General features: G+C 40.0%; 1 protein-coding gene across 2 annotated transcripts in view; it reads right to left on the reverse strand.

The window, feature by feature from the left end:
- The window catches only part of UBTD2 (ubiquitin domain containing 2), a gene marked incomplete at both ends in the record, with an annotated part of 70,277 nt that overhangs the window by 23,808 nt on the left and 20,388 nt on the right, over positions 1–26,081 (reverse strand). Inside the window, one exon of one of the 2 annotated variants that reach the window (XM_080698303.1) lies at positions 1,054–1,290. The exons of the other annotated variant lie outside the window; for it this stretch is intronic. Within the exon in view, the coding sequence (XP_080554429.1) occupies positions 1,054–1,290 (237 nt within the window). The remainder of the gene's footprint in view (positions 1–1,053; positions 1,291–26,081) is intronic. 2 annotated transcript variants of the gene reach the window in all.

Genomic DNA, 26,081 nt, shown 5'->3' on the forward strand with positions numbered 1-26,081 from the left:
GTCTGGGAGTGTAGCCTGGAGGTAGAAATCCCCTGGGTTCCATCCCCAGTACCACACACACAAAAATAAATAAATAATAATAATAAATTTAAAAAATAGGGCTAGAGGTAGAATGCCCAGGGTTCAATCCCCAATAACACACACACACACACACACACACACACACACACACACACACACACACATCTTTAATTTGACAGAGTTGGAGGACTAAAGCAGATGATTAATAATGAAAAGCACTGTTCTGCCTGTAATCCAGTACTTGGGAGGCTGAGACAAGAGAACAGAAAATTCAAGGAGCACTTGGAAATGTAGTGGGACTCTCAGTAACCTAGAAAGACCCTGTTGCAGCGACAGAATGCCCCTGGGTTGAATCCTCAGTGCCCATCCCAAATATGGATTATCAAGTGTTCGCTTTTCTGAGATTAAGAAATATTAAAACAGAATACAAAAAGCAAACTTTGTCTATAGCTAAAAGAAGCAAGAGGAATATTATTTTTGCTACATAAAAAATAAATAAAGTTTGGAGCCAGTTGTGGTGGTGCATGCTTGTAATCCCAGCATTTGGGAGGCTGAGACCAGAGGATTGCGGTTTGTGGACAGCCTCAGCTACTTAGTGAGGCCCTCCACAACTTACTGAGACCCTGTTTCAAAAGAATAAAAAAACAGGGCAGGGGTGTAGCTCAGAGGTCAAATGCCCCTGGGTTCCATCCCCAGACCCACAAAATAAAATAAAATAAAATAAAATAAAATAAAATAAAATAAATAAAGTAAGTAAATTTGGGAGGCTGAGCTAAGCACGTTTTAGGCTAGCTCAGCAACTTAACGCAATCCTGTTTAAAAATAAAATAAAGTAAAATAAAAAGGGTTAGGCGTGTACTCAATAGATAGAATGCTTCTGGATTCACTCCCCAGTCCTTCACCCACCATTAAAAAAGGACAAAACAAACAAAAAAGTTAGAATGCTTAGCTAGGAAAACACATCCTCTTTCTATTGTTTCCTGTTACTCCAGGCAAGTTGATGATGCTCCTGTGTCTGAGGAACAAACTTACCATGTGGTAGTGTTATGTTCGCACCATCGATGATTGCTTGTGCCAATTCATGATCATTGCTCTCAAAAGCAAGTGCAGCAGCCTTCAAGGCATCCCAAATCTCTTTCCGGCCTTCAAAAGCTGGAGCAGTGTCCCAAAACTCATCCCTCTTGCTACGCAGTTGTCCATCTGTCATAGGATAATCACTTTTCCATTTTGGTTTCTCCTTTTTCAAAGGTTGGTTACGACCTAGAGCAACTGAAAAGAAAAAGAAAAGACTAACATCAAACCAAAATTTGGGGGATGGTGGTATAGCTCAGTGGTAAAGCGCCTGCCTAGTATGCACCAGGTCCTGGTTCTATTATTGACACTGCAAAACACAAAAATCAAACATCCAAATTTATAAGGGATTGTTCTTTCCAAGTTTTTATTTTCTGTATGTGTAGGCACACGCACATGTGTTACACCACTGTACTATTGGGATCAAACCCAGGGGCATTCTACCTCTAAGTTACACCACCAGCCCTTTTTGTTGTTTGGAAAAAGGGCCTTGTTAGATTGCTTAAAGTCTTGCTACTTGCTGAGGCTATCCCTGAATCTGTGATCTTCCTGTCTCAGCCCCCCAAGTCCTGGGATTATAGCATGTACCATCACACCTGGTTAATTCTGTTCTGTTCTTCTTCATGTTTTGTTTTGTTTTTTGTAGCACCAGGGATAGAACCCAGGGACATTGTACCTCCGAGCTACACCCCCATCCCTATTTTTAAAATTTTTTTTTATTGGTGCACTGTATTCATACATCATAGTGGGATACAAACTTTTGTAGACATACATGCACATATCGCCCAGTCAGCCCCCACCCGATCCCCACCCCATTCTCTCCCCATCCCTCCTTCCCATGCTTGGCTTAGTGGTTAGCATCTATTATTATAGCAATTTATCCAAAATTAACAATGATAATCTCACATAACAGTTTCATTTGTCTGATACCAAGCTTTTGATAACATAAAGATAACATTTCAATATTTCTTTTTGCTTTCTTTCTTACCAGAGAATATTTTTTTTCTATTTTTTAGGTGAAACTATCATATATTTATATATTTATTTTTCAGAAAAAAAATCTATCCTAATATGGAATATGGACTCTAGATACCCAAAACAATCTTGAAAAAGAACAAAGCTAGAAGATATATATTTTCTGATTTCAAACCATATAAAGCTACAATAATTGAAACAGTGTAGTACTGTTATAAAGGCAGATATATAAACCATTGGAGTTAAATAAAAGCCTAGAGCTAAATTCTTCCCTATATTGTCAAGTTATTTTTGACATGGTTTCCACGAACATTTGGTGGTGGAAATAATAATCTTTTAACTAAATATTGTTGAAAAATAATAATTACATGGAAAAGAATAAAATTGGACCCTTACCTAATCCCATATACAAATATTAACTCAAAATAGATAAAAGACCTAAATATAAATCTTAAGACTATAAACTTTTAGAAGAAAATCTGGGTCATAAAACCTCACAACATTGAAATTGGCAGTGATTTCTTAGATATGATTTCAATGGCACAGGCAACAGAAGAGTATACAAACTCCCTAAAAAATAAAAAAATATTGTATATCCAAAGACAATGTAAACAGAGTTAAAAGTTACTAATAGAATGGGATATAATATTTCCAAATGCTGTATCTGAAGGTATATTAATATTCCAACTAGAAATCCTAAAAATTAACAACAATAAAGGCAAACAATACAATTTAGAGATAGGTAAAAGACTAACATAAATAATGAATCTCCACAGATGACCAGTCTTAGTTGTCTGTTGGATGGAAAATCTTGTTTCTCTGGTTCTTGTGTGTGTTACCTATTTCTTCTTTGTAGTTAATTTCTTTGAGTATTTTCTCTAGCGCTGGTTTTAAAGACATAAATTCCTTCAGTTTCTGTTTGTCATGGAAGCTTCTTGTTTTTCCATCTAATTTGATAGAAAGTTTTGCTGGCTAGGTAATTTTTGGCTGGAAGTTGTTTTCTTTCAGAGTTTGGAATATGTTACTCCAAGCCCTTCTGGCTCTCATGACTTGGTTTGGGAAGTCTGGAGTGATTCTAATTGGTTTGCCTCTGAATGTCACTTGGTCCTTTGTTTTTGTTGCCTTTAAGATTCTCTGCTTGTCTTCCACATTGGTCATTTTGACAATGATGTGGCGTGGGGATCCTCTTCTCCGATCCTGTCTAAAGGGAGTTCTATAAGTTTCCTGGATCTGTGTATCAACCTCTTGCTCTATGTTTGGAAAATTTTCTGCTATTACTTCCTTGAAGAGATTGTTGATCCCTTTGGTTTCACTTTCTTTTCCCTCCTCTATTCCAATTTTTCTTAGGTTAGCTCTCTTAAGATGGGCCCATATTTCTTCAATGTCAGCTTCCTGCTGTTGGATATTTTTTTCTAGATTAGAAACTATGCGTTCATTTTTGGAATGATCATCTTCTAAGAGCGATATTCTGTTTTCCATGTGGTCTAATCGGTTGTTCATGCTTTGAATTGAGGCCTTTACTTCATTGATTGCATCCTTTATCTCTTTTTGGCTCTCTCTGAATTCTTTTCGAAGCACCTCTATTATTTCTACAGTTATTTTCCTGATTTGATCTTCTAGAAATCTCTGAATTCCTGTTTTATCGGGTTCTGATGTTGTGGGGTTGTGGGCATTCATTGCTCCAGTGTTATTCCTCTTTCCCATGATTTAGGAAGTTTGTGCCTTCTCTGGGTTCTTCCCTTGGGTCACTATGACTTCGCTTAAGGTGCTCTGGGTCTCGAGTCTGTGGTATCTCTGACCCCACTACTCCTTTACTGGGTTGTATCACAGAGTCTCCGACCCAGGGAGTCGATAGAAGCTGCTTTAGACTATGGGGGGGTGCCAGGTTGCACGTTCTCCTATGGTGTGATATCTCTGCCACCGCCACTCCCCCACTGGGTCAAGTCCCAGGGAGTACAGTACTGGGATTTCTCCTCTGTGGCCCGCAATTTGACTCACTGTTCTTGAGTACGCAGATGTAGTTGTGCTGGACTCGGTGAATTCACTGCTGCTGCCGCCGGTGGCAATATGACACCACTGCCACGCCCTCGGCCATGAGGCTGGCTTATTTTTTCTTCTCTGGTTTTGAGTTCCACTCTGAGTCCCTGCAGCGTGTGCTGAGCTCAGCCACTGGGAGCTTTAGTTGCTCCCTGCGCCGAAAGATCCCGCCTGGCTGTTCCGCAGCGGCTCACCTCGGTTTGCTGTAGCTGTCCGGTGAATTCGCCGCTGCCGCCGGCAGTATAGCGTTGCTGCCGCGTCCTTGGGCGTGAGGCCGGTGTATCTCCTCTGTGGCTCTGAGCTCTGTTCTCAGTCCGCTTTCTCTCTGGAGCCTGGTGATTTTTTTTGTTTCTCTGGTGATGGTGTTTTCTGGCTATGAAAGGCGCTGATTTTGTGGTAATGGAGGTTGGTTGTTAGCGGGGCTCTTAAACCCCGCTTTTCTCGGTCGCCATCTTCCCGGAAGTCCTATTTTTTAATTTTTGAAACAGAGTCTCCCTGAGTTGTGAAGGGCCTCGCTAAAGTAGCGGAGGCAGTCCGCACACTGCATCCTCCAGTCTCCTCCTCCCAAATGCTGGGATTACGAGGGTGCGCCACCACGGCCAGCTGTTCTTTTCTAAGAAAAGTTATCTGGTCATTACTCTTTTGGATTTTTTTCATCAAAATTATATCCAGATGGTTGCCTACCAGCTAATTCTGCATTCTGAACTTCTCCTAACCCATCTTAAAATAACATGAGACATCTGTCACCAAAGGATGCTTTAAAAGAATTACCATTGTAACAACTCTGGTGAAAGATTGTGAACTCACACATGCTATTAAAAAAAAAATCTTATCCAGGTGTGGTATGTAGCTCAGTGTTAAGAGTGCTTGGGGTTTAATCTTGGATTCAAAACAAAAAAAAAATCTTTTAAAAAATAGAAGGTTTGAGTCAGGTGCCATGGTACACACTTGTAATCCCAGTACTTGGGAGGATGAGATAGGAGAATCACAGGTTTGAGGCCAATCTCAGAAATTTAGTGAGTGAGACCCTGTCTCAAAATCAAAAAAATGAAAATGGCTGAGGTATAGCTCAGAGGTAGAATATTCATGCTTTGTCCCTAGTACTAAAAATAAGTAATAATTTTTTTGTTATTTAATAGAACTGTATAGTAAAGCTGGGGTTGGTGGCACACATCTGTAATCTCAGTACCTGGGAGGTTTATAGGAGGATTACAGATTCAAAACCAGCCTCTGTCAATTATCGAGACCCTCAGAAACTTAGCAAGACCCTGTTTTGAAATTAAAAAAAAATTTGCTGGGCATGGTGGCACTTACTTGTAATTACAGTACTTGGGAGGCAGAGACTGGAGGATTACAAGTTCAAAGCTATCCTCAGCAATTTAGTGAGGCTCTCTACAACTTAGTGAGACCCTGTTTCCAAATAAGAAATAAAAAGGACTGGAGGTGTAGCTTGGAGGTAGAATGTTCCTGAGTTCAATCCACAACACCATTAAAAAAAAAAAAAAAAAAAAAAAAAACCGGGCGTTGGTGGCACACGCTTGTAATTCCTGCGCTTGGGAGGCTGAGACAGGAGGATCGCGCTGGTTCAAAGCCAGCCTCAGCTACTTAGTGAGGCTCTCAGCAACTTAGTGAGACCCTGTTTCCAAATAAAATATAAAATAGGTCTGGGATTGTAGCCCGGAGGTAGAAAAGCCTCTGGGTTCCACCTCCAGTACCACCACCAAAAAAAAAAAAAAAAAAAAAAAAAAAACTATCAGACCCTTCAGATATGATGCCAGGAAGTAGGAACTGAGAAAATCCAAAAAAGTAACAAGACTACTTTTCAGTGTTCACAGGCATGATTGGTCAGACCACCAGACCTGTGCAGAAACCTGTGCTCTGATTAGAGAAGTGCTTCCTCTAACATTACCCTCTGTGGACTGCAAACAACTGTGATATCTAATTTAGGATGATGTAGGCGATAATTCTACTTTTTCTGGGAGGACCTAGGAAGGGACAGGTAATACTGGGCCAAGGAACAGGGGAACAGCATTATTGTACTATAGTTTCAATGTAAAACAAGAAAACATGTGAGTCGACTCCCCTTTGGCAGCATCTGTCCTTAGAGAGACTGTAACACGGTAACAGTGTCAAAACAAGTCAGATGCATCTTTTTTTTTTTTTTTTGGGCAGTACTGGGGATGGAACCCAGGGGCATTCGACCTCTGAGCTACACCCTCAGCCCTAGTTTTTATTCTCTACTTTGAAAAAGGGTCTCAATGAGTTGCAAAGCGAACCTCGATCCTCCCATCTCAGCCTCCCAAATGCTAGGATTACAAGTGTGTGCCACCACGCCCAGCTCTGAGCCAAGATATTTATAGAGCAGATGATCAATAACCGGTTTTCCATAGGTCATAATGACCTACAGAGCCATCCATATCTATGGCTCTGTAAGATTACATGATTACATATTGCCACAGATAAGAAACAGTTTGCTAGATGAGAGAAAATGAAACCTGAAGCTTGGTGAGGAGAGAAGGTAAGAGTGTTGGAAGAGTGGGTGGGAATTAAATGACAGGGTGGAAGGAAAGAGGATGTCAAAATTCAATGTTCTATATTTAATTGCAGCAAGAATACCAATCTAAAAGAAATTACTCTCAAAATGGTTCTAATGCATCTATGACATTAACTACTCCCTCATTGGCCTAGGCTATGCATAATAAAAGAAAATGATTTTGGCCCCTGGGTAATCTCTATACCTATCCAGGTTAACATTGCCAAATAATATGGCAAGGTGTGTTTGGCTTGACACTTGCATTAAACCAAACTTTCTTTACCCAATCTGGTCACTTTATCTCAAGTCAGAACACATGAGTTTGGTTTTTGTTTTCCAGTACAGGGAGTTGAACCCAGAGGCATTCTTCCTCTGAGTTATACTCCCAGCCCTTTTTTTAAATTTTGAAACAGGGTCTCACTAAGTTGCTTAGAGCCTCACTAAGTATCTGAAGCTGGCTGCAAACCTGCGGTCCTCCTGTCTCAGCCTCCCAAGTGCTGGGATTACAGGTGTGCGCTTCCACACCCGGCGTGGGTCTCCCCTGTCTCCTCACGTTAGGGAAGCACACCACCAGGAGTTGCTTTCTGCTTGAAACCTTGAATATTACTGGTGTAGTGGCTCATGTTTTTAATCCCAGTTCTTGAGAGACTTATTGACAGAAAGACCACAGTTTAAGGGTAGCCTCAGCAATTTAGGGAGACCCTGTTTCAAGATAAATTATAAAAAGGGCTGCGGGTACAGCTCAGAGATAGAATGCCCTTGGGTTCAATCCCCAGTAACTCTCCCCCCAAATCTCTCAATACTGATTCGCAATACTTTTTGGCTCTCTAACTTACCTTCATGGAATGCATAAAACAGGTGAGCTCTATAAGGGTGCAGACAGCAACAGGAAACAAGTCCAAGTCTCCTTGTACAATCAATAAATACCTACGGAGTGTCTGTCTACCAAGAGTGACACTATAGATGTTACTATCAGGTTTAATTCAAACATGAAACATGATCTATACTAACAACTTTCCACTACATCTTCCAAATAATACTGATAAATGCAGGCAAAACCTAATTCTCTAGAGAGTGTTCAAAATAATCACAATCCATCTACTAATTCTACCAAGGTGAAATGTAGAGATAAATCTTATTTTCTGCTATATTATACTTTATATGAGTTTGAAATAGTTCATAGACAACACAGTATTATTCGCAGAGTAGGAAGCAGAAGTACAATAAGTAGGCAGATTCAGTAAAATATGTATTTGAATTAAGTTCAGGTCAACTTGAGTAGTCCAGAGAATTATTTACCCTCATATGTACGAAATATACCAAAGAGATAACAGTATTTTTCTAGTTGTTGTGTGAGAATCAAGGCAAATGAAAAAAATAACAAAACCTTCACATCTCCATATGTAAAACTCAAACAAACCAGGTGTGGCAGGTGTGGTGGTGCACACCTGTAATCCCAGTACTTGGGAAGCTGAAACAGGAGGATTGCAGTTTTTTGGCCAACCTCAGCTACTTAGTGAAGCCCTCTGCAATTTAGTGGGACTATGTTTTAAAATAAAGAATAAAAAATAGGGTGTGGAGGCACATGCTTGTATTCCCAGTACTTGGGAGGCTGAAAGAGAAGGAATGCAAGTTCAAGGCCAGCCTCAGCTACTTAGTGAGACCCTGTTTCAAAAAGGGCTGGGAGTGTATCTTGGAGGTAAAATGCCCAAGTTCCTTTTCCAGTACTGCATAAAAAAATAAATAAATAAAAATAAAAATAAAAATAAAAAATGGGCTGGAGGTGTAACTTGGAGGTAAAATGCTCCTGGATTCAATCCCTAGTACCCCAAGGGGAAAAAAAAAGAAAAAAGAAAGAAGCCCTCAAGCTGGTATTGAGATACGCACCTGTAATCTTGAAAGCAGCCACTCATATAAAGGCCACCTCACAATAAAAGTAGAATATACTTTGGAAGAAATAAAGCACTTTCCTTACATATGCATGTTTATTTCACCTCCCCATGCTTGTAGTAGGCATAAGAAGGAAGTACTAAATTGCTGAGGCTAGCATCCAACCTGCAATCCCCTTGTCTCAGCCTCCCACGTGTAGGCATGCATCACCATGCCTGGCTAGCAATCTAATTAAAAAAAAAAAAAGAAAGCTATCTCAATCAATGCAAAAAGTGTCTTTTTTGTCAATTTATTATTTTTGTCATTTACTATTTCTTTCAAAACCTTGCCTTTTACCTTCTCAGAAACCCCTTGATCGTATTCATCTTCTCTTTATATTACACTGTAATTATTTTTTCTATTACACAGAAAAATATTACATAGGCACAAAATCCAGGAACCTTACACCATTCTATGCTGTGATTTGCAGAAAGATACTCCTGTAGTTGGTAGGAGCCTAAGATACCAAAGGATGACCACCTATAGAATTCTCAAACAGAGGGAAACGTGGCAACATCTAATGAAACTGCTCATCTAATCATTCAATGTCCCTGCAATGTCAACTTTAAGATTCTACCCTCAAGATATATTTCTATAAATGAGATGTAACATTATTTCCTATAGCTTTTTTGTGTGTGTGTGTGTGGTACTGGGGGTGGGCTTTCTACCTCCGGGCTATACTCCCAGACCTATTTTATATTTTATTTGGAAACAGGGTCTCACTAAGTTGCTGAGAGCCTCACTAAGTAGCTGAGGCTGGCTTCGAACTTGTGCGATCCTCCTACCTCAGCCTCCCAAGCGCTGGGATTACAAACTTGTGCCACCAAACCCGGCTAGCTTTATTTTTAACAGAAGTAACTTAAATGTACTATGGTACATCTATACAAAAGAAGTACAATACAATTTAAAGAATGAGTCCTATTAACTTAGTTATTTCTCTCTATATATAATAAGTAAAATAAAAGCATGATACAGGTATAGTGGTACCTCTTAACAAAACAGGAGCTAAAAGGATCTATTTGTGTACATGGTCACTAAAAAATATAGAAACAACCACCTATATATACACTGGAAGGATAATCCAGAAACCAGTGAAAATAATTATTTATAGGGGCTACAGGGTAGAAAGGATAGAAATGAGAGCAAGACTTCTGAGTATACACTCTTTCTTTTTTTAACAGATTTGACTTTTAAAAGTTATATTTAACAAGCCAGGCGTGGTGGTGCACACTTGTAATTCCAGTACTCGGGAGGCTGTAACAGGAGGATCACTGGTTCGCATCCAGCCTCAGCTACTTAGTTAGGCCTCAGCGACTTAGTGAGACCCTATTTCAAAATAAAGAATAAAATATAGAACTGGGGATATAGCTCAGAGGTAGAATGCTGCTTCTAGTACCACAAAGAATATGTGTGTGTGTGTGTGTGTGTGTGTGTGTATATATATATATATATATATATATATATATATATATATATATATATATTACATACATACATACATACTTTTTATGTATTCAAAACATAAAAGCAGCCGGGCGTGGTGGTGCAAGCTTGTAATCCCAGCACCGGAGGGCAGTTCGCAGACAGCCTTAGCTACTTACGGAGGCCCTTTGTAACTCAGTGAGACCCTGTTTCAAAAAATAAAAGACTAAAAAAAAGGGGGGGGGGCTGGGAGTTCCATCCCCAGTACCGCAAAAAAAGAAAAAGAAAAAAAAATTAAATTTAAAAAAAGCAAAACCTAAAAGCAAAGTTAACTTCACTTCTGACCCTGTTATCATTTACTTATGTTTACATAACTGTTGAAGTTCCCCACTGCTAGAACGGAAGGTCTGTGATCCCTCAAATTCCTATGTTAAAGTTTTAATACCCATATGTGAAGGTAAGGCCTTTAAAGGGCAATGTCTTGAGAGTGGGGCTCTCATGGTCGGGACTGGTGTCTGTCTGCGATAGAAGCAGGCTGATCTTGCTGTACTATCTGAGGGCACAGCCAGAGGCAGCGGCATGCACACCACAAGGAAGAGCCTGGAAAGACCCCAGCCACCACCTGGAGACTGGACATCCCAGTTTTCAGAACTGAGGGAAACAAATTTGCTGTTTAAGTCATCCAGTCTACAGCTGTCTGTTCTAGCAGCCTGAGCTGACTAAAGCAGATACTAGTATCAAGAAGTAGGATACTGTTAGGACAAATATCTACACATGCTAGATAAATACATAATGGGTAGAGGAGTCAGCTGTCTCTATTTATGTACGGCTTTCAGGCCCATTCCTAATCTACACATTCTCATGTTCACTGACCATTGCTGTTGATTGGACACATCAAGTCAGAACATAACAAATGAAGGGAGCTGGGGGAAAATCCCCTTCTAAGCCAGATGTGGTGGTGCACACTTGTGATCTTAGTACTTGGGAGAATGAGACAGGAGGATCACTGGTTCGCAGCCAGCCTCAGCAACATAGTGGACATTGTTTCAAAATAAAATAAAATAGGGCTAGGGGTATAGCTCAGAGGTAGAATGACTCTGGGTTCCTTACCAATAACACACACACACACACACACACACACACACACACACACACACACACTCTTCTATGGGCTAGTCCTTATTTAGAACAAAGAAAAATCAGCAACAGTATTTTTTTTATTTTTATTTTTATTTATTTTTTGGTGGTACTGGGGTTCCTGGAAACCCTTCTATCTCTGGGCTACACTCCCAGACCTATTTTAATATGTTTATTTGGAAACAGGGTCTCTTAAGCAGCGGCTGGCTTAGAACCTGTGCGATCCTCCTGTCTCCGCCTCCCAAGCGGGGGGGGGGGGGATTACAAGCGTGCGCCACCATGCCCGGCTCAGCAACAGTATTTTTTAAAAATTCTAAATTTTACTTAATAAATCATTTTCCTTCCAGATTTAAGTGTCCTTGGACATTTGGTGCGAGCCAGATGTTCTAAGTCCACTAGGAGCTATCTTCTCCATTGATAATACCAAAAAAGCTTGTGAAAAATATAAAAAGCAGCTAAGAGAGGCCTCAGAGAAGTTGAAAACAGTATGCAGATAAGGAGAAGTCAAGGCTTGGAGAACACCCTTACTGGGACGAGCTTCTTGTGGTTGTTCTTCTCTCAGATTAGACCCTAGGGTCGTTCCAGTGTGGAAATGCAAGACAGAATGTACTAGAAGAATTCTTGAGAGAGGATCTGACTTTTTGGCCAGAGTAGCAGAAAAATGAGTTCTTAAAAGCCAGAAACAAGGGAAACTCCTCTTTTTATTTTTGACACTTACTGGCAATAGTGATGGTGAGGTGGTCACAAAAAAACTCAGTGAGAAAACTTGAGACAAAGCAGCCAGGAAGAGGTACAGCAACATGAAGAAAGTGGGGTTCTTTTTCTCTCTCTTCCTTTTCTGTCACTTTACAATCACCACATTACCCCTAGAGCAGTACAAGTTACATGGAATTGCATGGCAGTGCTGGTGGCAAGGATGCTAAGAGGAATCTGTCTTTGTAGCCATAAGGTGGAGAAAATGGGCTGCTGGGAATGGAGATCACAGGGGAAAGTGCAGAGCAGAAACAGCTGGAGAATAAAATACCCTAAAATTCTATGTTGAATCAACCCAAGTGCCAGGTTCACCTCTGACCTATGGATTCATGAGGGCATTCCCAAACCAATTCAGCAAGCCTCTAAGAAATAAACTCTGACATAAAGCATCCCTCCAACCCCACCATTATCTGGTTGGTACTAGCATTAAGCTTAATAAAGACTTTAAGTGAATAAATATCAGAACCACCAAGAACAAAAGACAGAACATGCTATGTGAACCTAGCCAGGTTGATGGCCTTCTAAAACAAAACAAAAAATGAAGCAAAACAAAGATATTTTTCAGGACGTTTAATAAGAATCCAGATTCTCATAAAATTCAAGATGTTCAGGAAACAATCCAAAATTACTCAACACACAGAGAACTCTAGGACCATGTGACCATTTTTCAAGGGAAAAGATGATGAACAAATGGAAAGCTCTGAAATGATCCAGATGTTAAAATTATCAAAGACTAAAGCTATTATAATCATGTTTCAGGAGATTTTAAAAAAAGAAAACAAGCCAAGTCCTTAAAACAAACAAAAACAGCACAGAAACTGTAAGAGCCAAACAAAAAACTTAGAAATGAAAAATACAGCATCTAAAATTTAAAAATTAAGTAGGGTGTGTTGGCACATGCTTGTAATATTTGTACTTGGGAGGCTGAGAAAGGAGGATCACAGGGTCTTGGCCAGCATCAGGAACTCAATGAGGCTCTCAGCGACTTGAGACTCTGTTTCCAAATAGGAAATAAAATCTGGCTAGAGGTGTAGTTTGGAGGTAGAATGTCTCTGGGTTCAATGCCAGCCCCCTCCCCCAAATTAAATACATCATAGTCCAATTTCTGAAGCCAAATATCAAGAAACAAATCTTGAAAGAAGCCAGGGAAAAACAAAATTACACATAGGAGAACAATGATTTGACTGTGGATTTCTTATCAGAAACCACAGAGATGAGAAGTAGGTAAAATAACACTGGTAGAGATCTGAAATAAATTCTGTATCCAACGAAATACCCCTCAGGTAGGACAACAAAATAATGACTCACAAATGATGGGAAACTGAGATTATCTGTTGCTAGGAAACATGATAAAGAGAACAACAATGAGAAAGGTAAGGACATTCTGGAGACTGACAGAAAATGTTATCACAAAAACTCAGAATTCAGAAATGAAGGGGTAAAAAATACCAACCCCCCCCCCCCCGCCAGGCTCCTTAAATTCTGTATGACTGAACTAAGTAAAAACAGCAACACTTTATGGTATGTTTGTCCCCTAAAGGTCTGTGCACTGGAAGCTTGGTCCCCAGTGTGATGATATTGTTAGTAGAAAGGCAGGTGTGGTGGCACACACTTGTAATCCCAGTACTTGGGAGGCTGAGACGAGAGGATCACAGGTAATAAGGACAGCCTCAGCAAGAGGTGAGACTTCATAATAAAGTAGGGCTGGGGTATAGCTTGGAGGCAGAAAGCCCCTCGGTTCAATCTCCAGTACCAAACACACACAAAGTTAGCAGTAAAAGCTTCCAGGGCTGGGGCCTCGTGGGAAGTGGTTAGGTCACTGGGAGGCACTGCTCAAAGAAGGAATAACTGTAGCTCTCATGGGAGTTCAGTGAGCCCCTAAAAGAGATACGGACAGAAAAGAACAAGTCTGACCCTTAATACTTTCTGCTTCCTATTTTGCCTTGTGATCTCTCCCCCTTGTACACGCTCCTGCCAGGGTGCCATCTGTCATAATTGACAGAGCCAAGGGGGCCATCACCAGGGCTTGCATTATGCTGTTTGGTCTTTGAGTCTTTAAAACTATGAACTAAATAATCTACAAGTTACCAAGCCTTGGGTGTTTTGTTATAGCAACAGAAAATAGACCAAGGCAATGAAGTTAGATTGTCAATATATATGACTGAGATACAAATGACAACCGTAACATAAGAAAGAAAAATAAGAGGCCTTATATATTTGTAGAGACTCTAACATTTTACTTGAACTGTTCCAATATTGACTTTAGGCAAATGGGAAAGCTCAAGTACTATACTGCAATCCTCAGAGCAAACATTAAAATACAGAAATGTAGCAAAACCCCAATTAGCAGCCAGGTGTGGTGGCACATTCTTATAATCCCAGCATTCAGGAGGATCTTGGTTCACAGACAGCCTCAGCTACTTAGTAAGGCCCTTTGTAATTCAGTGAGACCCTGTTTCAAAATAAAGAATAAAAACTGGGGCTGGGGGTATAGCTCAGAGGTAGAATGCCCCGAGTTCCATCCCCAGCAATGCAAAAGAAAACAAATAAAGCCAATTAGCAGTGTGTGTGTGTGTGTGTGTGTGTGTGTGTGTGTGTGTTGCTAGGGATGGAACCCAGGGGCATTCTACCTCCAAGATACACCCCCCACCCCACCCCCAATTTTTTAGTCTTTATTTTGAAACAGGGTCTCACTAAGTTGTGGAGGGCCTCACTAAGAGGCTGAGGCTGGCTGCAAACCTACCATCTTCCTTTCTCAGCCTCCCAAGTACTGGGATTACAAGTGTGCACCACCATGCCCTGTGCAATTGTTTTAAAATATTAAAACAATCCAAATGAGAACAGAAAATGAGAACAAGAAAACAAAAATCACAGGGGAAAACCATAAAATACATAATAAAATATCAGTTCTAAATCCAAGCATATATATCATTCTATTCAATGTAAATGTCCTAACTGTTGCGGTGAAATGTGTTTGATGTGTGAGGGGAGAAGTAATTCCCCCACCACAACTACACAAACATAAAAACAGAAAAACCATGATTCTTGTCCTAAGCTAAGATAAATATGCATAGCTTGGACAGTTGCTGAAGATTTAAAGAAGTTTATTAAAAAGATAGAAATACAGGATATAGTTACAGCCCTGTGCCCGAGAGAGAGGGGCACAAGGGGGCAATTTGAATGAAATATACCGAAGAACTCCAGTTTACTAAGTGTTTTTATCCCGACCAAGTCCGTGGCAGGTCCTCTGATCTGTAGATATACTAACCTGGTCGGATTTGCCCCGGAAGGGGGGGCTGTCCTGCCTCCAAACACAGCCCTCTATATCTCTTGTTCCATTCCCCAAGATGTGTGAAATTGTTCCTCCAGGATCTGGGATTTTCTCCCATCCCTCAGGCCATTTGTTTTTCCTTAGAAATGTAAAGAAACCTCTTCCCTGGCTCCAGCTTTCTTTCCTTCCCTTTAGAAATGTAAATTACAAGTCCCTCCTTTCTGCTAGCCCTGGCTTTCCTAGTACAATCGATATATTTTTCAAAATTGGAAATCTTTCCCAATACTGATACATTAATATATATTTTTTATTATTTTATTTATTTGTTTATTTATTTTTGCGGGTCTAGGGATGGAACCCAGGGGCATTCGACCTCTGAGCTACACCCTCTGCCCTATTTATTCTTTATTTTGAAACCAAGTCTCACTGAGTTGCAGAGGGCCTAAATAACTGAGGCTGTCCATGAACCGCGAACCTCCAGGTCTCAGCCTCCGGAATGCTGGGATTACAAGCATGCGCCACTACTCCCGGCTACATTAATACATTTTAAAATCTCTTCCCAATACTACTACACTAACTAAACAATTAAAAGAAACAAGAGCCGGGCATGGTGGTGCACGCTTGTAATTCCAGCATTTGGGAGGATGACACTGAAGGATCTTGGTTTGCAGTCATTCTCAGCTACTTAGCAAGGCCCTTCACAACTCAGTGAGACCCTGTTTCAAAAAATAAAAAGAATAAAAAGGGCTAGGGGAGTAGCTTGGAGGTACAAGGCCTCTGGGTTCCATCCCCAGTAACGAGAAGAAAAAAAAAAAAAAAGATTCAATTGTGTATAACTACAAGAAACTCCTGTAAATATGTTGACATAGGTTAAAAGTAAAAAGATGAGGAGTCGTATCATACAAACACTAGCCAGAAGAAAGCAGTTAAACTAATATCTGAAAAAGCAAATTTCAGAATAAGATATAGCTCCAAAGATAAATGTAAGACTCAATTCACCAGGAAGATATAGCAATCCTAAGCATGTATGCAGCTAGCAAGAGCTTAAAATGCATGAAATAGCCGGGCGTGGTGGCCCATGCTTGTAATCCCAGCATTCGGGAATCTGAGACAGGAGGATCAAGGTTCGTGGACAGCCTCAGCTACTTAGTGAGGCCCTCCACAACTCAGTGAAACCCTGTTTCAAAATAAAAAAAAATAAACATAGGGCTGGTGGTGTAGCTTGGAGGTAGAATGCCACTGAGTTCTATACTCAGTACTGAAAAAAAAGTTAAAAATGCACGAAGTAAAAGCTGATAAAACTAAGAAAGAAATAGACCATTTCTCAATTATACTTTCATACCTCAGTACTTCTTTATCAATAACATAGAATAAACAGTTGAAAATCAAGAACACAGGAGAACTGAACATTACCAACCAATTTGACCTATATGACATTGACAAGACATTTCACAACAAAATTCTGCATGTTCTCATCAAATGAACAGATTCTTCAACAAGACAGACTATATACTGGGTCAAATAAACCCTGGAAAATACATAGTTGTGTATTTAGATACATACATAATATTTATAGATATATAGGTAGATAACTACACCTGTATCTATGTAAATTTATTTCTACATAAGAAATAATACTGCCAGGCAAAATCCCAGTATTTTGGGAGGCTGAGACAAAGAAGATCACAGGAGGATCACTAACCTAGCGAGAAGCTATTTCAAAATAAAAATAGGGCTAAGGGTGTAGCTTGAAGGTAGACTGCCCCTGGTTTCAATCTCCAGTCTCTCTCTCTCACATACACACACACACACACACCCAAAAAAAAAAAAAAAAATCCTCACTTTCAGAAAACAAGAAAAAGGAACATACCTAAACTCACGATGCCAGTATTGCACTGGAAACACAATTAAGATAAATATATTACAAGAAAACTATAGCCCCTATGTCTCATTAACATAAATACAAAGACCTTGTCAACCACACAAAAGCTGAAAGAATTCACCACATGCATACCTGTACCCCAGGAGATATTAATGCTCTTCATGCATAAGAGAAATAACAGAATACCTAAATTTACAAAAAAGAATGCAGAACATCACAAATGGCTAACAACAAGAGTAAATATAAAAGGTGCTTAAAATTATCATCTAAATTTCCTAAAAGTAGAGTTGGGTGTGGTGGTGCATGCTTGTAATCCCAGCATTTGGGAGGCTGAGACAGGAAGATTGTGGTTCATGGACAGCCTCAGCTACTACTTAGTGAGGCCCTTTGTAATTCAGTGAGACCCTGTTTCAAAATAAAGAATAAAATCTGGGTGTGGTGACGCACCCTTGTAATCACCCTGCTTGGGAGGTGGGGACAGGAGGATTGCGCAGGTTCGAAGCCAGCCTCTCTCACTTAAGAGACCCAGTTTCCAAATAAAAATATAAAATAGACCTGGGAGTGTAGCCCGGAAGTAGAAGGGTTCCATCCCCAGTACCACCAAAAATAAATAAATAAAGAAAGAAAGAAAGAAAGAAAGAATAAAAAAAAATAGGGCTGGGCTGGGGGTGTATCTCAGAGGTATAATGCCCTAAGGTTCCATCCCCAGTGCTGCAAAAATAAATAAATAAATAAATAAATAAAATAAATAAATAAATATCCTAAGAGTCTAACTGAATGACACGATCATGAAAAACAAAGTAAGGAGTTCCAGAAATTCTCTCTTCCATGAATGCAATGAGAACACTGGCAAAAACTGTCAAAATAAATTTATTTGGTCCTCTGGGAATTAATCAAAAGCTTGCAAAAATACAGGGAGCATTTATTCTTTCTTATTCATGAAAAATAGCTGATCCTGGTAAATGGAGTGAATACTGTGGGTTTTAACACGCCTGAGACTCAGCCTCCTCTCACCTGCTCCAAGGGGGCCCGGGAGATGACAGACAGCACTCACAGGAGGGATCAGAACAGGTCTGGAACTCTCTCAAAGCCCATTTTCAGATAATTGCTGTTATTTAGTCTATCTGAAAATTCTATGGAAATGCTACTCATAAAGCTTATCTGTGACTTTACTGAGACTTCTCCCTGTGTGAACAGCCTCTTCTCTGAGGACATTTGTCAAAAATAATAAGCAGCATGGGTTTAACATTCTACCTGAATGGAACAGCGAAGTAGTTAGGCTTAAAAATATTTTTTTTAAAAAAGAAGCTAGAATAAAAGGGGATGAGATACTCAGAGAATCTATCATATTCCTGAGAATCTAAAGACAAAACATACGTGTAGGACTATGTGCAGAATCAACGCGATACAGTGGCTCTAGGGAAGGTTGTACACTCACTTCTGACTGACAGAGCTCTAGGTGGCACATGCCTGGAATCTCCGTACTTGAGAGGCTGAGAGAGAAGGATTACAGGTTCAAATCCAGCCTCAGCAAACTAGCAAACTCGCAGCAACTTAGCAAGACTCTGTTTCCAAATTAAAAATTAACAGGGCTAGAATGCTCCTGGGCTCAATGTCCAGCACAACCACCAAAAAAATAAATTAATTAAAAATTTAAAAAAACAAAGGAAAATTAAAAGCAAGAATTGAAGGCCAATGTAGCTTCCATTTCAGATATTATAAACATTAATTTACATATAATAGAAGCTCAGCAAACTCAGATACTCAAAAACATCAAAATCAAATTGCGGGACTTCCGGGAAGATGGCGACGAAGAAAAGCAGGGCTTACGAGTCCCGCCGCTAACAACCAATCTCCATTACCACAAAATCAACGCCTTTCATAGTCAGAAAACACCATCAGCAGAGAAACAAAAAAATGTAAATACAAGGGACAGAGAAAAAGAGGGCTGGAAAAACAAGACACCAGAAAGAAACCAGACCGCAGTGCTGCGGCCAGAGCCACAGCGCGGAGCAGGCACCATCTTCCCTCGCAGCACCAGGCGCCAGAGAGAAGGGGGACTCAGAATGGAGCTCAGAGCCACAGAGGAGATACGCCGGCCTCACACCCAAGGACGCGGCAGCAGCGCCTTACTGCCGAGGGCAGTGGCAAGTTCACCGACAACACCAGAACAACGCACTCAACAGCCCACCAGGCTCCAGAGAGGGGCAGCAGACAGCGAGCCGAGGTGAGCGGATCAGCCGGGAGGAATTCAGCAGATTTTTCGGCGGAGGGAGCATCTAAAGCTCCCAGGGGCTGGGCTCAGCATACCCTGCAGGGGCTCAGAGCAGAGCTCAAAACAGAGAAGAAATATGCCAACCTCATGGCCGAGGGCGTGGCAGTGGTGCCATATTGCCTCCAGCAGCAGCAGCGAATTCACCGAGTCCACTACAGCTCCATCAGTGCACTCAAAAACAGTGAGTCATATTGCGGCCCCTAGAGGAGAAATCCCAGTACTGCACTCCCAGGGACTTGACCCAGTGGGGGAGTGGCGGAGGCAGCGATATCACACCATAGTCACAACCCTCTGAAGGAGAACACCCAACCTGGCACCCCCCCATGGTCTAAAGCAGCCTCAACTGACTCCCTGGGTCTGAGACTTTGCGATACAACCCAGTAAAGGAGTAGTGGGGACTGAGATACCACAGACTCGAGATCCAGAGCACCTTAAGTGAAGTCATAGTGACCCAAGGGAAGAACCCAGAGAAGGCACAAAACTTCCGAAATCATGGGAAAGAGAAATAACACTGGAGCAATGAATGCCCACAACCCCACAACATCAGAACCCAATAAAACAGGAATTCAGAGATTTCTAGAAGATCAAATCAGGAAAATAACTGTAGAAATAATAGAGCTGTTTCGAAAAGAATTCAGAGAGAGCCAAAAAGAGATAAAGGATGCAATTAATGAAGTAAAGGCCTCAATTCAAAGTACAAACAACCGATTAGACCACATGGAGAATAGAATCTTGCTCTTAGAAGATGATTACTCCAAAAATGAACACATAGTTTCTAATTTAGAAAAAAAAATCAGACAGCACGAATCTGACATTGAAGAAATATGGGCCCATTTTAAGAGAGCTAACCTAAGAAAAATTGGAATAGAGGAGAGAAAAGGTGAAACCAAAGGGATCGACAATCTTTTCAAGGAAGTAATAGCAGAAAACTTTCCAAACATAGAGCAAGAGGTCGATACACAGGTCCAGGAAACTTATAGAACTCCCTTTAGACAGGATCGGAGAAGAGGATCCCCACGCCACATAATTGTCAAAATGACCAATGTGGAAGACAAGCAGAGAATCTTAAAGGCAACAAAAACAAAGGGCCAAGAGACATTCAGAGGCAAACCAATTAGAATCACTCCAGACTTCCCAAACCAAGTCATGAGAGCCAGAAGGGCTCTCTGAAAGAAAATAACTTCCAGCCAAAAATTTCCTAGCCAGCAAAACTTTCTATCAAATTAGATGGGGAAATAAGAAGCTTCCATGACAAACAGAAACTGAAGGAATTTATGTCTTCAAAACCAGCGCTAGAGAAAATACTCAAAGAGATTAACTACAAAGAAGAAATAGGTAACACACACCAGAACCAGAGAAATAAGATTTTCCATCCAACAGACAACTAAGATAGGTTATCTTTGGAGAGTCATTATTTATGTTAGTCTTTTACCTATCTCTAAATGGTATTGTTTGCCTTTATTGTTGTTAATTTTTAGGATGTCTTGTTGGAATATTAATATACCTTCAGATATAGCATTTGGAAATATTATATCCCATTCTATTAGTAACTTTTAACTCTGTTTACATTGTCTTTGGATATACAATTTTTTTTATTTTTTAGGGAGTTTGTATACTCTTCTGTTGCCTGTGCCATTGAAATCATATCTAAGAAATCACTGCCAATTTCAATGTTGTGAGGTTTTATGACCCAGATTTTCTTCTAAAAGTTTATAGTCTTAAGATTTATATTTAGGTCTTTTATCTATTTTGAGTTAGTATTTGTATATGGTGTTAGGTAAGGGTCCAATTTTATTCTTTTTCATGTAATTATTACTTTTCAACAATATTTAGCTAAAGATTATTATTTCCACCACCAAATGTTTGTGGAAACCATGTCAAAAATAACTTGACAATATATGGAAGAATTTATCTCTAGGCTTTTATTTAACTCCAATGGTTTATATATCTGCCTTTATAACAGTACTACACTGTTTCAATTATTGTAGCTTCATAAGGTTTGAAATCAGAAAATATACATCTTCTAGCTTTGTTCTTTTTTGACATCATTTTGGGCATCTAGAGTCCATATTCCATATTAGGATAGATTTTTTTCTGAAAAATAAATAAATGTATGATAGTTTCACCTAAAAAAAATATATATTCTCTGGTAAGAAAGAAAGCAAAAAGAAATATTGAAATGTTCTCTTTAAGTCATCAAAAGCTTGGTATCAGAAAAAAGAAACTTATGTGAGATTATCATTGTTAATTTTGAATAAATTGCTATAATACTATAATACTAGATGTCAACCACTAAGCCAAGCATGGGAAGGAGGGATGGGGAGGGAATGGGGTGGGGATCGGGTAGGGGCTAACTGGGTGATGTGTGCATGTATGTCTACAAAAGTTGTTTTTTTTTATCCCATTATAATGTATGAATACAGTACACACAAAAAAATTTTTTTTAAAAAGAAAAAAATCAAATTGCTGAAAGACAAAGACAGAGAATCTTGAAAACAGTAAAAAGTAAATTATCATTTAAAAAGCATCTTAAGGTGGGTGTGGTGGCGCACGCTTGTAATCCCAGCATTTGGGAGGCTGGGACAGGAGGACTGCGTAGGTTTGAAGCCAGCCTCAGCTACTTAGTGAGGCCCTTTGCAACTCAATGAGATCCTGTTTCAAAATAAGGAATAAAAAAAGACATCTTAAAAATTAAATTAACAGGTTGTTTTGCATCAGAAGTCATGGAGGCTAGAAGAAGTCAGTGAGCTGGCACATATAATAGGATAAGACTATGAATCAAAATTTCTATATACAGATGGTTCTCAACCTATGATGAGGGTATGTTCCAGTAAACTCACGGTCAGTTGGAAATATCCTAAATTTAAAACACATTTAATGCCCTGATAAACCTATCACAATGTTAAAAACTGAAAGTCAAATCGGTGTTAAACCCAGATGCTTCATGACTTACGATGGGATAACATCATGATAAACTTACTATAAAGTCAAAATAATTCTGATCAAACTACTTTAAGTTGGGACTATCCAAGTAGCAAGAAGTATGAAAAGTAGGGAAAAATTAAAAGATTTCCAAATAAGCACAACCTGAATTTGTTAGCAGACCAGCACTATAAAACACACTAAAATAGACTTGGGAAATATTCTCTAATTTTCTTTAAGTTTGGGAAGAATTGGCATTCGCTCTTAAAGGCTAACAGAATTCAGCAACGAAGCCACCAGGTCCTTGTCTTTTGTGTGATGTACTTTTTTTTTATGCGGTACTAGGGATTGATTCTAACACAGAGGCTGATTTTCTTATTCTTTATTTTGAAACAGGGTCTCACTGCAGAGCAAAGGACCTCGCTAAGTAGCTGAGGCTATCCAGGAATGTTTCTCCTGTCTCAGCCTCTCTAATGCTGGGATTATAAGCATGTGCCACCACACGCAGCTCTATCTTTTTTCTCTGATAATGTTTTAATTCGTTGCTTACATGTTTTGTGTATCTGCTATGAACTTTGCTTTCTCTTGTTTTTTTTTTTTTTTTTTTTTGCAGTACCAGGGAAGAAACCCAGGGGCATTCTACCTTTGAGCTACACCCCAGCCCTATTTTTTATTCTTTATTTCAAAACACGGTCTCAGAGTTGCAAAGGGCCTCACTAAGTAGTAGCTGAGGCTGGCCCTGAACTGAAATCCTTCCTGTCTCAGCCTCCCAAATGGTGGGATCATAAGCTTGCACCACCAGTTGCGGCTTGGCTTTCTAACTCTTCTAGGTTTACAAAGCACATCTTAGAGTTGTAACAAGTTATTTTATTTTTGCGGGTCTGGGGATGGAATCCAGGGGCATTTGACCCCCAAGCTACACCCCCTGCCCTATTTTTTATTCTTTATTTTGAAACCAGGTCTCACTGAGTTGCAGAGGGCCTCATTTAGTAGCTGAACCTGTCCGCGAACCACGATCCTCCGGTCTCAGCCTCCCAAATGCTGGGATTACAAGCGTGCATAAGTTATTTTAAATTGATAGCTTTAGTCATAAAAACAAAGAACAACCCCCACCCCAGCCCACCCCAGCAACATTCTGCAATGTGGTGCTAGGAATCAACCCAAGACCTCATGGACACTAGGTGAGCACTCTTACCACTAAGCCACCTCTATGGCCCCATTTTGATTTTTTCTTTTTTGGGGGTGTGTGTGTGTAACTTGGGACTGAACCAAAGGCATTCGACCTCCTCCTCCTGACTTAACTTTTTGTTTTGAAACAGGATCTCACTAGGTTGCTACAGGTCTCACTGAAGTTGCTGAGGCTGGCCTCAAACCTGAAATCCTTGTCTCAGCCTCTCAAGTCCTGGATTACAGGTGCGCCACCCACACCAGCTCTCTGCACTCCTTTGCTGGGTGGCGGTGGCAGTTCCTTTTCCATCAGCCCTCTGATGATCCCGTCCCACTCACCTAACCCTCGGGCTGCTTCTGAGAGGTCTGCTGTTGGCTCTATCGGAATTCCATCTATGTTATGCCTCTTTCCTTTTACTTTTTTTTCTTTTAGGACTGTCTCTAATTTTTAAAATTTGATTATAATGTTTTGGAGGATAATCACATCTGGTTTGAAACTGGACACTTCTGACCTTCCTGTTTTAAAAGCTATGCCTTTCTCTAGGCTTATAAAGTTTTGGTGCTATTTCTTCAAAGAGGTCTTCATCCCTTTTTCTGTCTATTCTTCAATTCCTATGATTCAAATATTCACACTTTTTCATGTCCCATAAATACGATAAGTTTTCTTTGCTTATTTTCATTTATTTGTTTTGTCCTCCTCTGGTTATGTTTTCAAATAACCTGTCTTTTGAGTTTCTTTTGCGTGAGTGATTCTACTGGTGATACTCTTTATTGCATTTTTCATTTTCTTCACTGAAATTTTTTAGTTCCAGAATTTTAAATATTAAATTTCTCATTCTAGTCACTTACTGTTTTCATTTTGTTGAATGTGTTCTCTGTATTTTCCTGAAGCTTGCTTTAAAGTAGTAATTCAAACATTTTCATTTTTTTCAGAGTCTAGAAAGGGCTCGTGGGCACTTTAGCTTTTCTCTTTGAGTTTTTGGGGTTATTTTGGGTAGAGGAGGTTGAATCCAGGGCGTTCTACTTATAAGCTATACCACAAGTCCTCTTCATTTTTGAAACAAGATTTTGCTAAATTGCTGTAGATCTCAGTAATACGTGGAGTCTGCCCTCAAACCTGCCATCTTCCTTTCTCAGCCTACCAAGTACTTGGATTAGAGGTGTGCACACTCAGCTTTCGCTAATCATTTTTTTATTTTTATTTTTTGTGGTGCTGGGGGTTGAACCCAGGGACATTCTACTTCCGAGCTACACGTCCAGCCCTAATTTTTATTCTTTATTTTGAAAGAGGGTCTCACTAAATTGCAGAGGGCCTAGGTAGCTGAGGTTGTCCATGAACCTGTGATCCTCCTGTCTCAGCCTCCCAAGTACTGGGATTACAAGTGTGTGTGACTACACCCGGCTCCCCGATCGTTCTTGATCCTTGCTGTCTTGTACTGGTGTCTGTGTGAAGGTCCAGGGCAAAGTCTCATGCTTATCTCCCTTTCTTTCTCACAGTGGATGGTGTCTCTCTTCACACTGTTGTTGCCTGGGGTAGAGGAAGGGGGATGCTGGTAACAAACTGTACTTCCAAATCTTAATGAGTCTTTTCTTATGATTCTACAAAAATATGATCTCTTACTTGGTTACCTTAGTTTTTTTGAAGGTATTTTCACGTATGGATAATGATTCAAACCCAGGTTTCTGTGTGGGGACAATTGCTGGGGTATTCCATTATCTTGCTCTTCTCTATCCACTCTAATATTTTTTTTAAAAATTAAAGTGAAAGATGACACTGACCTTCTAATATTCTCTTGGATAAAGATTAAGATTTGGAAGAGTAGTCGGCATGGTGGCGCTTGCTTGTAATCCCAATACTTGGGAAGCTGGGACAGGAGGATCGCAGGTACTCAGTCAGCCTCAGCTACTTAATAAGGTCCTCCGCAACTTAGTGACACCCTCCTGTCTCCACCTCCCAAGCTCAGGGATTACAAGCGTGCGCCACCACGTCTGGCTGATACAAACTTTTAAAATAACAAAAACTATAAGAAAGGGTGTTAAATTCACTGGTGAAGACAGAGAATGTCACATCTGTTTAAGCTGCTTCTATGGCTATTGTCTTTAAAAAAAATTCTAAGATTTAACTTTTAGCTTATATAACTGAACTATTTACAAGTACTGTCAGTAATAGTAAAAAATACTATATTCTTGCAAACTGCACACATGAAATCTCTAAGAAACTAGCCCATTATTAGTTGACTGTTCATTCTGCTCTAGTTTGTACTTGTTTCCTTAGATTAAGTCCTGGGATGTAGATCTTTCACATCATTGTAATGGCAACTCTATTAATTCTGTTTAAAGCAAAGAGCAAGGTAAAATTACACACACACACAAAATTTTTTTTTTTTTTTTGGTGTACTGAGGGTGGAACCCTGGGGCTTTCCTACCTCCAGGCTATACTCCCAGACCTATTTTTTTATACTTTACTTGGAAACAGAGCCTCACTAAGTTGCAGAGACCCCACTTAGTTGCTGAGGCTGGCCACAAACCTGAGATCCTCCTGTTTCGGCCTCACAAGTACTGGGATTCCAAGTGTGTACCACCATACTTGGCTCAACAAGGTAAATTTTAGAAAACAAACTCAACCCCTCCAAACAAAAAGCTAGCAATAATATTCCTATTATATCCCTGAAGTTGAAGCCTCAAT

Source organism: Muscardinus avellanarius (genome assembly GCF_963383645.1).
Source record: "Muscardinus avellanarius genome assembly, chromosome: 7".
Lineage (NCBI taxonomy): Eukaryota > Metazoa > Chordata > Mammalia > Rodentia > Gliridae > Muscardinus > Muscardinus avellanarius.